The 13,016-nt window shown below is 42.5% G+C and overlaps 1 protein-coding gene across 1 annotated transcript in view; it reads right to left on the bottom strand.

Moving 5' to 3' along the window:
- The window catches only part of LOC139466789 (calcineurin-binding protein cabin-1-like), a 52,713-nt gene that overhangs the window by 17,752 nt on the left and 21,945 nt on the right, over nt 1-13,016 (bottom strand). Inside the window, exons 17-26 of the mRNA XM_071248475.1 lie at nt 12,567-12,612; nt 11,061-11,140; nt 10,332-10,462; nt 10,110-10,180; nt 8,983-9,073; nt 8,327-8,466; nt 7,410-7,496; nt 2,194-2,315; nt 1,754-1,927; nt 556-669 (exon numbers count right to left, since the gene is read on the bottom strand). Coding sequence (XP_071104576.1) covers nt 556-669; nt 1,754-1,927; nt 2,194-2,315; nt 7,410-7,496; nt 8,327-8,466; nt 8,983-9,073; nt 10,110-10,180; nt 10,332-10,462; nt 11,061-11,140; nt 12,567-12,612 — 1,056 coding nt within the window. The remainder of the gene's footprint in view (nt 1-555; nt 670-1,753; nt 1,928-2,193; nt 2,316-7,409; nt 7,497-8,326; nt 8,467-8,982; nt 9,074-10,109; nt 10,181-10,331; nt 10,463-11,060; nt 11,141-12,566; nt 12,613-13,016) is intronic.

The following is a 13,016-nucleotide window of genomic DNA, read 5'->3' as shown; positions in this document are numbered from 1 at the left end:
AACAATATTTCAGTTACACGACTTTTTGTGAGGTTAATGTGTCAGGAAAGACTGAAGTAAGACCTTGTCTGTAGTTAAGGATCAACCACATTTGAAACAATCAAGCAAACTATATCTTTGGACCAAACACATTTATCTGCATATCAATTGTCCAAACTGTAAACAATAATAATTTCCAGTATATTAATGGTTACAATGACTCACTGAATTTAAACAGCAGAGTTATTCTGATAAATATTGACAAGACAAAAAGCAAATCTACGAGCATAATTATGTAATAGTGAGTGAGTGAATGAGGTTTTATGCCGCTTTTAGCAATATTCCAGCAATATCACTGTGGGGGACACCAGAAATGGGCTTCACACATTGTACCCATGTCGGGAATCGAACCCGGGTCTTCGGCATGATGAGCGAACGCTTTAACCAGTAGGCTACCCCACCGCCCCAATTATGTAATAAAAAAGGGTGGCTTATAACATTATTCACTTGAAAGTGGCACAGGTCCATAGCCAAATATAAATCAGTATCTGTCTATTCCTTAAACTGTTGACTTACCTCCCAAGATACTCGTGTGCGACGTTGAGCAGCATGAGGGAGCTGCTGATGGCGCCGTCCATGTTGGTCCCCTCCTCCCCCGGCGCCAGCATGGACCTCAACTTGGCCTCCTCACTGCAGACACACACACATACAGACAGGTTGGTCCAAGCTCTAGCTACATCTCAGCAATGACTGACTGGCACAAAAATCAATGCTGTAGTAAAAAAGGGGCCTTGGATACAGGGCTGACTATGCAGGAAGCAGTGGGGATGCTGGACACTTGACATGATAGTGTCGCTGCAACCAGGATGTACAAACTGTACATGTATAATCATACATATAAACTGTACATTATAATTATACACTTTATCGACATGTATAATTTTATATACAAACTGTACATGTATAATTATACACACAAACGTCATGTGTAATTGTATATACAAACTGTACATGTATAATTATCCAGAAACTGTACATGTATAATTATACAGAAACTGTACATGTATAATTATATACCAAACTGTACATGTATTATTATACACACAAACTGTACATGTATAATTATACACACAACTATAAATGTCAATGGTATAATAAATGCACGAAGAGACTGTAAAATACTTGAAATAAGAAGCGCACATAAAAGAGCAACTGTTGTTGCCTGCTCTCCAGGCACATGTGTCTGGTGAACACGTTGTTCGTATCTTGCCGGAAGCCTGCATCAGTAAACTTGATGGACTGAACTTAAAGAAGTCTCAATGTCATTAGGGTCCTTATTGCCATACAGGGTTTTACTTAGGTCCATACATTACAGTCATCACAGTTTGGAGTCCAGACATGAACATTGGGCCACCCATAGCAAGCTCCATGTAGAGATGATAGATTGAAGCAAATGAACCACTGATGCCCTGAGGCTTGAGTGTATTTCTTATGAGAACAGAACTTACTTTTACCTGTACCACACAATCTATATTGATAATTGTTTATGCTTTAAACAGACCTTATCGAATTCCACAGGACTTACAATGTAAACTACTTGTGCCCAATATCAAATTGTACGAGTCCAGGATGAGATACTTGGCATCTGGTAAAACCTTGGCCACAGTTTGTCGATGTAAGATGTTTGAATGTTTACATACGCTGCACATTTTTTAAGCCTAGGTTTGCAAGAAACTATTCAGATATTAATGAGTTCATATTCGTGAATTCATACCTTTTGATGAGTCTGGACAACAGTATCCATGACAACACGACCGTGTTTGGCACCTCGGGGGAAGTGTCCGAAGCGTCCATCGTCAGCTCGATCATGCGGATGAGGTTCTGAGTGTGGCGGACGGTGTTGCTGGATGGGAGGCTCTTCAGTATGCTCTCATCCATGTCTAGGACTCTGTGTGTTGAGAGGAGGAGCAAGTGAGTCAGTGACAGACAACTGATGCCACTCTCCACAGAATTTCATTTTTTTCACAACAGATCTTACTGAGTTATGGCGGCAAGCTAAAATGACAATTCCTTCACCTAATTCTATTCAAGGATATGTCACAAAGTTTGACAAACATTTAGTTGAACATTACAAACACTTCAAGAAAATGTCTTCTGACAGCAAATATTTCCATTCTTGAAAACTGAAAATGATTAAAATATGTGGCTTCTCACTTGTTGATGTGGTCAAAGATCTGTCTGATGGTAGTGAGCCATTCATCCCGTGACTGCCCCGACGCCCGCCGGTAACACTGGAGAGCTTCATTGAAGGACACCTCACCCCACAGCAGACATTTCTGGAAGGATTTACATATATAAAGTCCCTTACACGTGGTCCCTGTATAAAGTCCCCTACACACGGTGCCTATAGAAAGTCCCCTACACACTGTGCCTATATAAAGTCCCCTACACATGGTGTCTATATAAAGTCCCCTACACGTGGTCCCTTTATAAAGTCCCCTACACGTGGTCCCTTTATAAAGTCCCCTACACGTGGTGTCTATATAAAGTCCCCTACACGTGGTGCCTATATAAAGTCCCCTACACATGGTGTCTATATAAAGTCCCCTACACGTGGTGTCTATATAAAGTCCCCTACACGTGGTCCCTTTATAAAGTCCCCTACACGTGGTGTCTATATAAAGTCCCCTACACGTGGTCCCTATATAAAGTCCCCTACACGTGGTGCCTATTTATAAACCTATTCATTGGGATCGCTATTAAGTAAGAGAGTTCCTTCTATAGGCATTAAAACCTATTGTGAGGTTTTACTTTCAAAGTAAAACTTATTATGAGGTTTTACATTCAAAGTAAAACCTATTATGAGGTTTTATTTTTGTTCGGGAGGTTTTACTTTGAATATGAAACCTCAAATCCCAGGTTTACTGAAAAAATGACAAGTAGCAATTCAAAATTTTAATTCAATTAATATTGAATGTCATGTGTACAGTTCCGCGTGGACATTTAAAAGTGACATCACTTCTGGTGAAAGGACAGCGAGGTTTCAAAACATACGCTTTTAAACAAGTGCTTATCAATGCTGCACAATTTGCACGTGCAGTAACTGCTAGCCGTTACGTCACAAATACCTCTATGTAACAGTTGGATTGTTCAAAGTCAAAAATCTTGTAAAGCAAAAAACACCTTTAAAATTTGCAAATTTTCGTTTTGAAAAGTTTAAAAGAAGTGGAATACTGCAACACAAACATTTAGAAACTGAAGATTTCTCTTTCATTTAAAAGTAAGAATTTTAGTTGTGTTTTGTTGTTGACAAATCCAAGTACTCTTGAACGCCTGGCAAGTCAGTGAATTTCTCATGCAAGTTATGATATCACGTCTTCAAGGAAGCACTATAATGAAGCCCCTCATTTATAGATGCTCGTTATAACATTTAATCAATTTAGACAGTTTATAAGTATGGAAAAACACTTTCACTTGGTTTTGGTAGACAGAGCATGCCCTGGGGATTGGGAAAACCGTGGGGGCTCCGCCTCCTTGGTTTTTCCCTCTCCCCAGGGCATGCTCTGTCTACTAAAACCGAGGGAAAGTGTTTTCTCCAATACATAAAGTCCCCTACACATGGTGTCTATATAAAGTCCCCTACACGTGGTGTCTATATAAAGTCCCCTACACGTGGTGTCTATACAAAGTCCCAACACATGGTCCTATATAAAGTCCCCTACACATGGTCCTATATAAAGTCCCCTAAACATGGTCCCATATAAAGTCCCCTACACGTGGTGTCTATACAAAGTCCCAACACATGGTCCTATATAAAGTCCCCTACACATGGTCCTATATAAAGTCCCCTACACATGGTCCTATATAAAGTCCAAACACATGGTCCCTATATAAAGTCACAACACATGGTGCCTATATAAAGTCACAACACATGGTGCCTATATAAAGTCCCCTACACATGGTCCTTATATAAAGTTCCCTACACACGGTCCCTATATAAAGTCCCCTACACATGGTCCCTACATAAAGTCCCATACACATGGTGTCTATATAAAGTCCCCTACACGTGGTGTCTATATAAAGTCCCCTACACATGGTGTCTATATAAAGTCCCCTACACATGGTGTCTATATAAAGTCCCCTACACGTGGTGTCTATATAAAGTCCCCTACACATGGTCCCTATATAAAGTCCCCTACACGTGGTCCCTATATAAAGTCCCCTACACATGGTCCCTATATAAAGTCCCCTACACGTGGTGTCTATATAAAGTCCCCTGCACATGGTCCCTATATAAAGCCCCTACACATGTTCCCTATATAAAGTCCCCTACACATGGTCCCTATATAAAGTCCCCTACACGTGGTCCCTATATAAAGTCCCCTACACGTGGTCCCTATATAAAGTCCCCTACACACGGTCCCTGTATAAAGTCCCCTACACATGGTCCCTATATAAAGTCCCCTACACGTGGTCCCTGTATAAAGTCCCCAACACATGGTCCTATATAAAGTCCCCTACACATGGTCCTATATAAAGTCCCCTACACATGGTCCTATATAAAGTACCCTACACATGGTCCTATATAAAGTCCCCTACACGTGGTGTCTATACAAAGTCCCAACACATGGTCCTATATAAAGTCCCCTACACATGGTCCTATATAAAGTCCCCTACACATGGTCCTATATAAAGTCCCAACACATGGTCCCTATATAAAGTCACAACAAATGGTGCCTATATAAAGTCCCAACACATGGTGCCTATATAAAGTCCCAACACATGGTGCCTATATAAAGTCCCCTACACATGGTCCTTATATAAAGTTCCCTACACACGGTCCCTATATAAAGTCCCCTACACATGGTGTCTATATAAAGTCCCCTACACGTGGTCCCTATATAAAGTCCCATACACGTGGTCCCTATATAAAGTCCCCTACACATGGTCCCTAGTATAAAGTCCCCTACACATGGTCCCTTTATATAAAGTCCCCTACACATGGTCCCTATATAAAGTCCCCTACACATGGTCCCTATATAAAGTCCCCTACACATGGTCCCTATATAAAGTCCCCTACACGTGGTCCCTATATAAAGTCCCCTACACGTGGTCCCTATATATAAAGTCCCCTACACGTGGTCCCTATATAAAGTCCCCTACACATGGTCCCTACATAAAGTCCCCTACACATGGTCCCTACATAAAGTCCCCTACACATGGTGTCTATATAAAGTCCCCTACACGTGGTGTCTATATAAAGTCCCCTACACATGGTGTCTATATAAAGTCCCCTACACGTGGTGTCTATATAAAGTCCCCTACACATGGTCCCTATATAAAGTCCCCTACACGTGGTCCCTATATAAAGTCCCCTACACATGGTCCCTATATAAAGTCCCCTACACGTGGTGTCTATATAAAGTCCCCTGCACGTGGTCCCTATATAAAGCCCCCTACACATGTTCCCTATATAAAGTCCCCTACACGTGGTCCCTCTATAAAGTCCCCTACACGTGGTCCCTATATAAAGTCCCCTACACATGGTCCCTGTATAAAGTCCCCTACACATGGTCCCTATATAAAGTCCCCTACACGTGGTCCCTGTATAAAGTCCCCTACATGTGGTCCTATATAAAGTCCCCTACACATGGTCCCTATATAAAGTCCCCTACACGTCGTGTCTATATAAAGTCCCCTACACATGGTGTCTATATAAAGTCCCCTACATGTGGTCCCTATATAAAGTCCCCCACACATGGTGCCTATATAAAGTCCCCTACAAAAGGTTCCTATAAAAAGTCCCCTACAAAAGGTCCCTATATAAAGTCCCCTACACATGGTCCTATATAAAGTCCCCTACAAAAGGTCCCTATATAAAGTCCCCTACACATGGTGCCTATATAAAGTCCCCTACAAAAGGTCCCTAAATAAAGTCCCCTACACATGGTCCTTATATAAAGTCCCCTACAAAAGGTCCCTATATAAAGTCCCCTACACATGGTGTCTATATAAAGTCCCCTACACATGGTCCCTATATAAAGTCCCATACACATGGTGCCTATATAAAGTCCCCTACAAAAGGTCCCTATATAAAGTCCCCTACACATGGTCCCTATATAAAGTCCCCTACACACGGTCCCTATATAAAGTCCCCTACACATGGTCCCTATATAAAGTCACAACACATGGTGCCTATATAAAGTCACAACACATGGTGCCTATATAAAGTCCCCTACACATGGTCCCTATATAAAGTCCCCTACACACGGTCCCTATATAAAGTCCCCTACACATGGTGCCTATATAAGGTCCCCAACACATGGTCCCTATATAAAGTCCCCTACACGTGGTCCCTATATAAAGTCCCCTACACATGGTCCCTATATAAAGTCCCCTACACATGGTCCCTATATAAAGTCCCCTACACATGGTGTCTACATAAAGTCCCCTACACGCGGATCCTATATAAAGTCCGCTACATGTGGTCCCTATATAAAGTCCCCTACACATGGTGCCTATATAAAGTCCCCTACAAAAGGTCCCTATATAAAGTCCCCTACACATGGTGCCTATATAAAGTCCCCTACACATGGTGTCTCGATAAAGTCCCCTACAAAAGGTCCCTATATAAAGTCCCCTACACATGGTCCCTATCTAAAGTCCCCTACACATGGTGCCTATATAAAGTCCCCTACAAAAGGTCCCTATAAAAAGTCCCTTATAATGTCTCTGTATGAGGTCCACAATACAAATTGCCACTAATTCCCCATATGAGGTCCCTTTTACCACATAAAACAAGGTCCTCCTATATGGGCCACCATACAAAATGTCCCTGTGTGAGGTCCCTTTACAAAATGACACAAGGTCCTTGTGTGAGGTCCCTTTACAACATAACACAAGGTCCCTATATGATGTTCTCTTCACAACATGACAAAGGGCCCTGTGTGAGGTCCCCTTTATAACATGACACGAGGGCCCTGTTTGAGGTCCCCTTTATAACATGACACAAGGGCCCTGTGTGAGGTCCCTTTATAACATAACCCAAGGGCCCTGTGTGAGGTCCCCTTTAGAACATAACAGAAGGTCCCTTTGTGAGGTCCCCTTCAAAAAATTACACAAGCTCCCTGTGTGAGATCCGCTTCACAACATCACACAAGGTCCCAATATGAGGTCAACAAACAGCTTCTCATTTCCAGGGCCCAATACAAGGTACCTACATAAAGGGACCCAAAAAGATGTCTAAGCTAGGTTAAGCTAGGTTAAGCTAGATCTCCTATGCCAGGTACCCTTGAATACCCTACTGCAAGAGGCATTTCTGAAAACTTCAGTGCACACTGATCCATCGGCTGGGCAATTAATGTAGCCGGTGTGAGCATGCTTTAGGATGTGAATTAGGAGTATTAAGACCCTTGACATTCAACACCAACCTTGTAGTCTTTGAGCTTGAAGAGGGAGTCCTGGAGCAGCATCAGCTGACGGTGCCGCTCGGGGAGAGAGCTGCCTGCCTCCGATATCTGCAACAGATTTGTTTGTTTGTTTGTTTGTTGTTTAACGCCGAACTCAGCAATATGCCAGCTATATGATGGCGGCCTGTAAATAATCAAGTCTGGACCAGACAATCCAGTGATTAATATCATGAGCATCGAACCACGCAATTGGGGTCGATGACATGCATCAACCAAGTCAGTGAGCCTGACCACCCGATCCCGTTAGTCGCCTTTTACGACAAGCAGAGTCACCTTTTACGGCAAGCATGGGTTGCTGAAGACCTATTCTACCCCGGAATCTTTTACCCTGGTATATCTGCAACAGACATCATCCACATCAGGGTCAGAGATACAGGTTTTGTGCTGCATATTCCAGCACTTTCAATGCAGGGGACATCAAGTCCACTGTTTTTTTTATAAAAAATGGGGTTGAGAAGGTGGCGATGTAGCTCACCTTGTTGGCTATGTGGGGTTGAGAGAAGGTGGCGATGTAGCTCACCTTGTTGGCTGTGTGGGGTTGAGAGAAGGTGGCGACATAGCTTACCTTGTTGGCTGTGTGGGGTTGAGAGAAGGTGGCGACATAGCTCACCTTGTTGGCTGTGTGGGGTTGAGAGAACGTGGGGATATAGCTCAAATTGTTGGCTGTGCAGGGTTAAGAGAATGTAGAGACATAGCTCACCTTGTTGGCTGTGCAGGGTTGAGAGAAGGTGGTGATATAGCTCACCTTGTTGGCTGTGCAGGGTTAAGAGAAGGTAGAGACATAGCTCACCTTGTTGGTTGTGCAGGGTTGAGAGAAGGTGGTGATATAGCTAACATTTGACTGTGTGGGGTTAAGAGAAGGTGGAGGTATATCTCACCTTCTTGGCTGTGCGGGGTTGAGAGAAGGTCTGGAGCAGGAACTCAACCACCTTGTCGTAGCTCCCTGCCTCGTACAGCTTCTGGGTCTCCTCCAGGGACTGGCTGCGCTGGAGGGACTCCTGCTGTTTGTCTACCTGGTCTACAGAAGGGGTACAGATAAGTCAGTCTGGTCTACAGAAGGGGGACAGATTAGTCAGTCTGGTCTACAGAAGGGGTACAGATAAGTCAGTCTGGTCTACAGAAGGGGTACAGATAAGTCAGTCTGGTCTACAGAAGGGGGACAGATAAGTCAGTCTGGTCTACAGAAGGGGGACAGATAAGTCAGTCTGGTCTACAGAAGGGGTACAGATAAGTCAGTCTGGTCTACAGAAGGGGACAGATTAGTCAGTCTGGTCTACAGAAGGGGGACAGATTAGTCAGTCTGGTCTACAGAAAGGGGACAGATTAGTCAGTCTGGTCTACAGAAGGGGGACAGATTAGTCAGTCTGGTCTACAGAAGGGGGACAGATTAGTCAGTCTGGTCTACAGAAGGGGGACAGATTAGTCTACCTGGCCATTTCTCGGGTTCTTTTACAACATCCTATTGAATCATACTGTAAACCTGCTGGCAGTATTTTGATATAATCAGTGTGTTTATAACCACAAAAAAAATTACCTTTTGATATTATGTCATCCACCTTACAGTTCTGTAGCTTGAAGGATGTGATGTCCTTCTCCTCCTTGGCACAGTCCATCACATAGGAGAGCTGAATCAGATCATACACCATGACAGAGGAGAGCTGAATCAGATCTTACATCATGACAGAGGAGAACTGAATCAGATCATACATCATGACAGAGGAGAACTGAATCAGATCTTACATTATGACAGAGGAGAACTGAATCAGATCTTACATTATGACAGAGGAGAGCTGAATCAGATCATACATCATGACAGAGGAGAGCTGAATCAGATCTTACACCATGACAGAGGAGAACTGAATCAGATCTTACATCATGACAGAGGAGAGCTGAATCAGATCTTACATCAAGACAGAGGAGAACTGAATCAGATCTTACATTATGACAGAGGAGAGCTGAATCAGATCACACATCATGACAGAGGAGAGCTGAATCAGATCTTACATCATGACAGAGGAGAGCTGAATCAGATCACACATCATGACAGAGGAGAGCTGAATCAGATCACACATTATGACAGAGGAGAGCTGAATCAGATCTTACACCATGAAGAGGAGAACTGAATCAGATCATACATCAAGACAGAGGAGAACTGAATCAGATCTTACACCATGACAGAGGAGAACTGAATCAGATCTTACAGCATGACAGAGGAGAACTGAATCAGATCTTACATCATGACAGAGGAGAGCTGAATCAGATCTTACATCAAGACAGAGGAGAACTGAATCAGATCTTACATCATGACAGAGGAGAGCTGAATCAGATCACACATCATGACAGAGGAGAGCTGAATCAGATCTTACACCATGACAGAGGAGAGCTGAATCAGATCATACATCATGACAGAGGAGAGCTGAATCAGATCTTACAGCATGACAGAGGAGAACTCAATCAGATCTTACATTATGACAGAGGAGAGCTGATTCAGATCTTACAGCACTGTCCCTTACTCCTCCATGTGTGCAGGTGAGTACTATTTAGTATGACAGAGTGAGTGAGAAAAAGAGTCAGGGAGTGGTTGAGTCAGACAGTCGGATAATTGAGAATCCAAATTATATATCAGCTCAACTAAACATACAGTGTTTTGCTATAATTTACCTTATCAAAGCAGAAGTCAGCTTCATCTTTGTCATTTTGAATCATGGAGAACCTGGCCTTCAGCCAGTACACTGAAAAGGAACAGGACCACTGAGACACGGTATCCAACTTACTTCCCAAATAAAAGAATCACATGTTTAAAATTTTAACAAAATCAACTCAATATTTGATCAGTAGCAGATTTTTGGCTTAACACTGGCATAGGTTCCTCCAAACACTCACCTCTAGCAGCGTACTCCATCCACACCTCCCCCATCCTACACCTGCTGCCTGCCAGGGTGGTGATATACCACAAGTCTTCTCGGTAGAATTCCTCCATAGTTGCTGGTTCCCCTAATATTGACTGTATCCCCCTTTGAGATGGTAATTAATAATTCATTTATTTGATTATTAGTATTTATTAGCACCACAGGGCAAAATAAAAGCTGTCTTAATCCACAGCTGCTGTTGAAACAAACAAGTGATCAAATTTCAGCTAAAACCTCACTCTACTTAGGATATATAAATAATGAGTGAGTGAGTGAGTTGGATTTAACACCGCTTTTAACATTAATGGGGGAGGAAAGCCAGAAGTGATGCAGGTCTCAGACGTTCGGGTATGGTGCTTACAAACCTAGAAACATAATCGTTTCTGGCGAGCCCAAGGGACGCAACTCTTCACAGCAAATCGTGGCGCCTTAGACGACTGGGCCACCCATGCCACCGCATATATATAAATATAACTTATTAATATTTCTTCTCAATATTAGTCTGCCTTTGTTTGTTAATTATTCACAGAATAATCTGTTGCTGCAGTTATTTAGCATATTGAAAATGCGTTGTCAAGAGAACAAATGTCCTATATCTTGAAGTAAATGATTTGATACATGACAGATAATGAATTCTGATATGGGATGCTTCATGACAGAGCACTTCAAAGTAACACAATATGAGGCTGTATCGGGTACCCACCCTCTTGGAGAGGTGCCAGAAGGCTTGGAGTGTATCGACAGCCAGTGGTCCAACTTCAGCTCAGCCCACAGCAGACAAATCTACAAAAATCAGTTGTCAGTCCTGTCACACCATATAGACAAGGAGTATGTTCACACTTTCATGTAGCATGATACGGGAGATGGAGAACTATGTCCCTGTAACACAACATCACAGCGACAGTAATTACTAACAGCAAATAACCCATGTTTACTGCTGAAAACATAAAACCCATACAAAATAATGTTTTTGAAAGAATTGCCTTGTGCTGTACCTCTGTACAAGAAACAGATTACAGATCAGACTAGTGTGAAATAACATTACCATTTCTTTTGAAGTGATCTCTTCACTTAATTAAAGGGATTGTCAGGTAAAATACAAATATTACATAACTGTTAATAATGTTAAGGGGATGACACATAAAAGGAGATGTTTCCTTTTGGCCAGCCTCCGTATCTCCAGGCCTTCAGTGCAGTAAACCTATACTAACCCATGGGTCCATTCCCGTGGTGGGTTTTCTATTGTGTGTGAGTCCTTTTTTCAATGTTGAATTTCTCATTAGCTCTTTCATAATCGACAGGATGGGTCGCCATGTTGTTGATATCGATAACCCGACAATGAGGATGGTTAGTAACTCACATTCTGATTGGTCCATTTGATGGAGTAGCATAGCAAATCAAATAGACAAATGAAAGTCAAAGGTGGCTAATTTGAGATCACGAAAACCATGGGGTGGACCCAGGGGGAGAGTAAGTTTACATAAATTCAAGCCATGGAGATATGGAGGATCAGAGCTCCAGATAAGCTTTTGGAGTTGTGGGTATTTTACCCATGCATTTTAAAATCATTGGGCATCAGTAATTCTATCTGGGTATTCAAATTTCTGTTACCCACTAGTTTTTACACATGTGGGTATTTAAGTTTAACATTTAAAAACACTATTCATCTAGGTCCTGCAAACTGGTGTCGAGTGGGTTCCAGAGCTTTATAGGACTCAAAAATACCACGATACTTCCACAAGAAAGTGTGATGGCAAATGATCATGATGTAACTGTCATCGTGGAGTTTGGCAAGGTTGGCGGAATGCCGGTTTATAATTTCAAAATAAGTTGCTGATTTGCTAATCAATACGCAGGGTTACTTCACAATATTTTGATGATACGCACAAGTTTGATTTTTGTAGCTTATCTGTAATGTTCGTTGCGTATTTGATACGCTTGGATTTTATTTTACTGCACATTTCTGCATTTCTGATGCGTATTTTATGCAGATACGCAGCTTATCTGGAGCTCAGAGGATGCCTATTGGACTACTCTGAATTTCTCTCACATGTTAAATTACTAAATAGACTCATCAGAAACAAACCAAGATCTCAAATTGTAATATTTTATGTTTGTTTCAATTTTCACTATCAGTCCTTTGGAACTAGAACATAACACTTCCAAGGTGAACTGATTACTTCTCCTGGGATAACATCAAGTTACTCACTCGTCCGTACTCACAGATGTCCTCATTATCCACATCTTCCGCACTCCTGGAAACACAAGCAGAATCTCGCCTCAATCATCTCAATACTCATTGATAGCACAAATAGTTTTATCCAATTTATACAGGTTCATGGGGTAGGGTGGGAGTAGGGTGGGAGTAGGGTGGGAGTAGGGTGGGGGTGGGGTGGGGGTAGGGTGGGAGTAGAGTGGGGGTATGGGTAGGGTGGGGGTAGGTTGGGAGTAGGGTGGGGGTGTGGGTAGGGTGGGAGTGGCACAATTCCAGCTATATGATGGCGGTCTGAAAATAATCGAGTCTGGACCAGACAATCCAGTGATTCATATCATGATCATTGATCTACGCAATATGGATACGATGACTTGCATCAACCAAGTCAGGGGGCCTGACCACCCGGTCCCGTTAGTCGCCTCTTACGACAAGCATAGTCACCTC

The sequence above is a fragment of the Haliotis cracherodii genome, unplaced genomic scaffold (assembly GCF_022045235.1).
Source record: "Haliotis cracherodii isolate W230 unplaced genomic scaffold, xgHalCrac1.p SCAF_19, whole genome shotgun sequence".
NCBI classification, from domain to species: domain Eukaryota; kingdom Metazoa; phylum Mollusca; class Gastropoda; order Lepetellida; family Haliotidae; genus Haliotis; species Haliotis cracherodii.
Note: the sequence above shows the minus strand (reverse complement) of the source record. Positions and strands in the feature narration are given on the sequence as shown.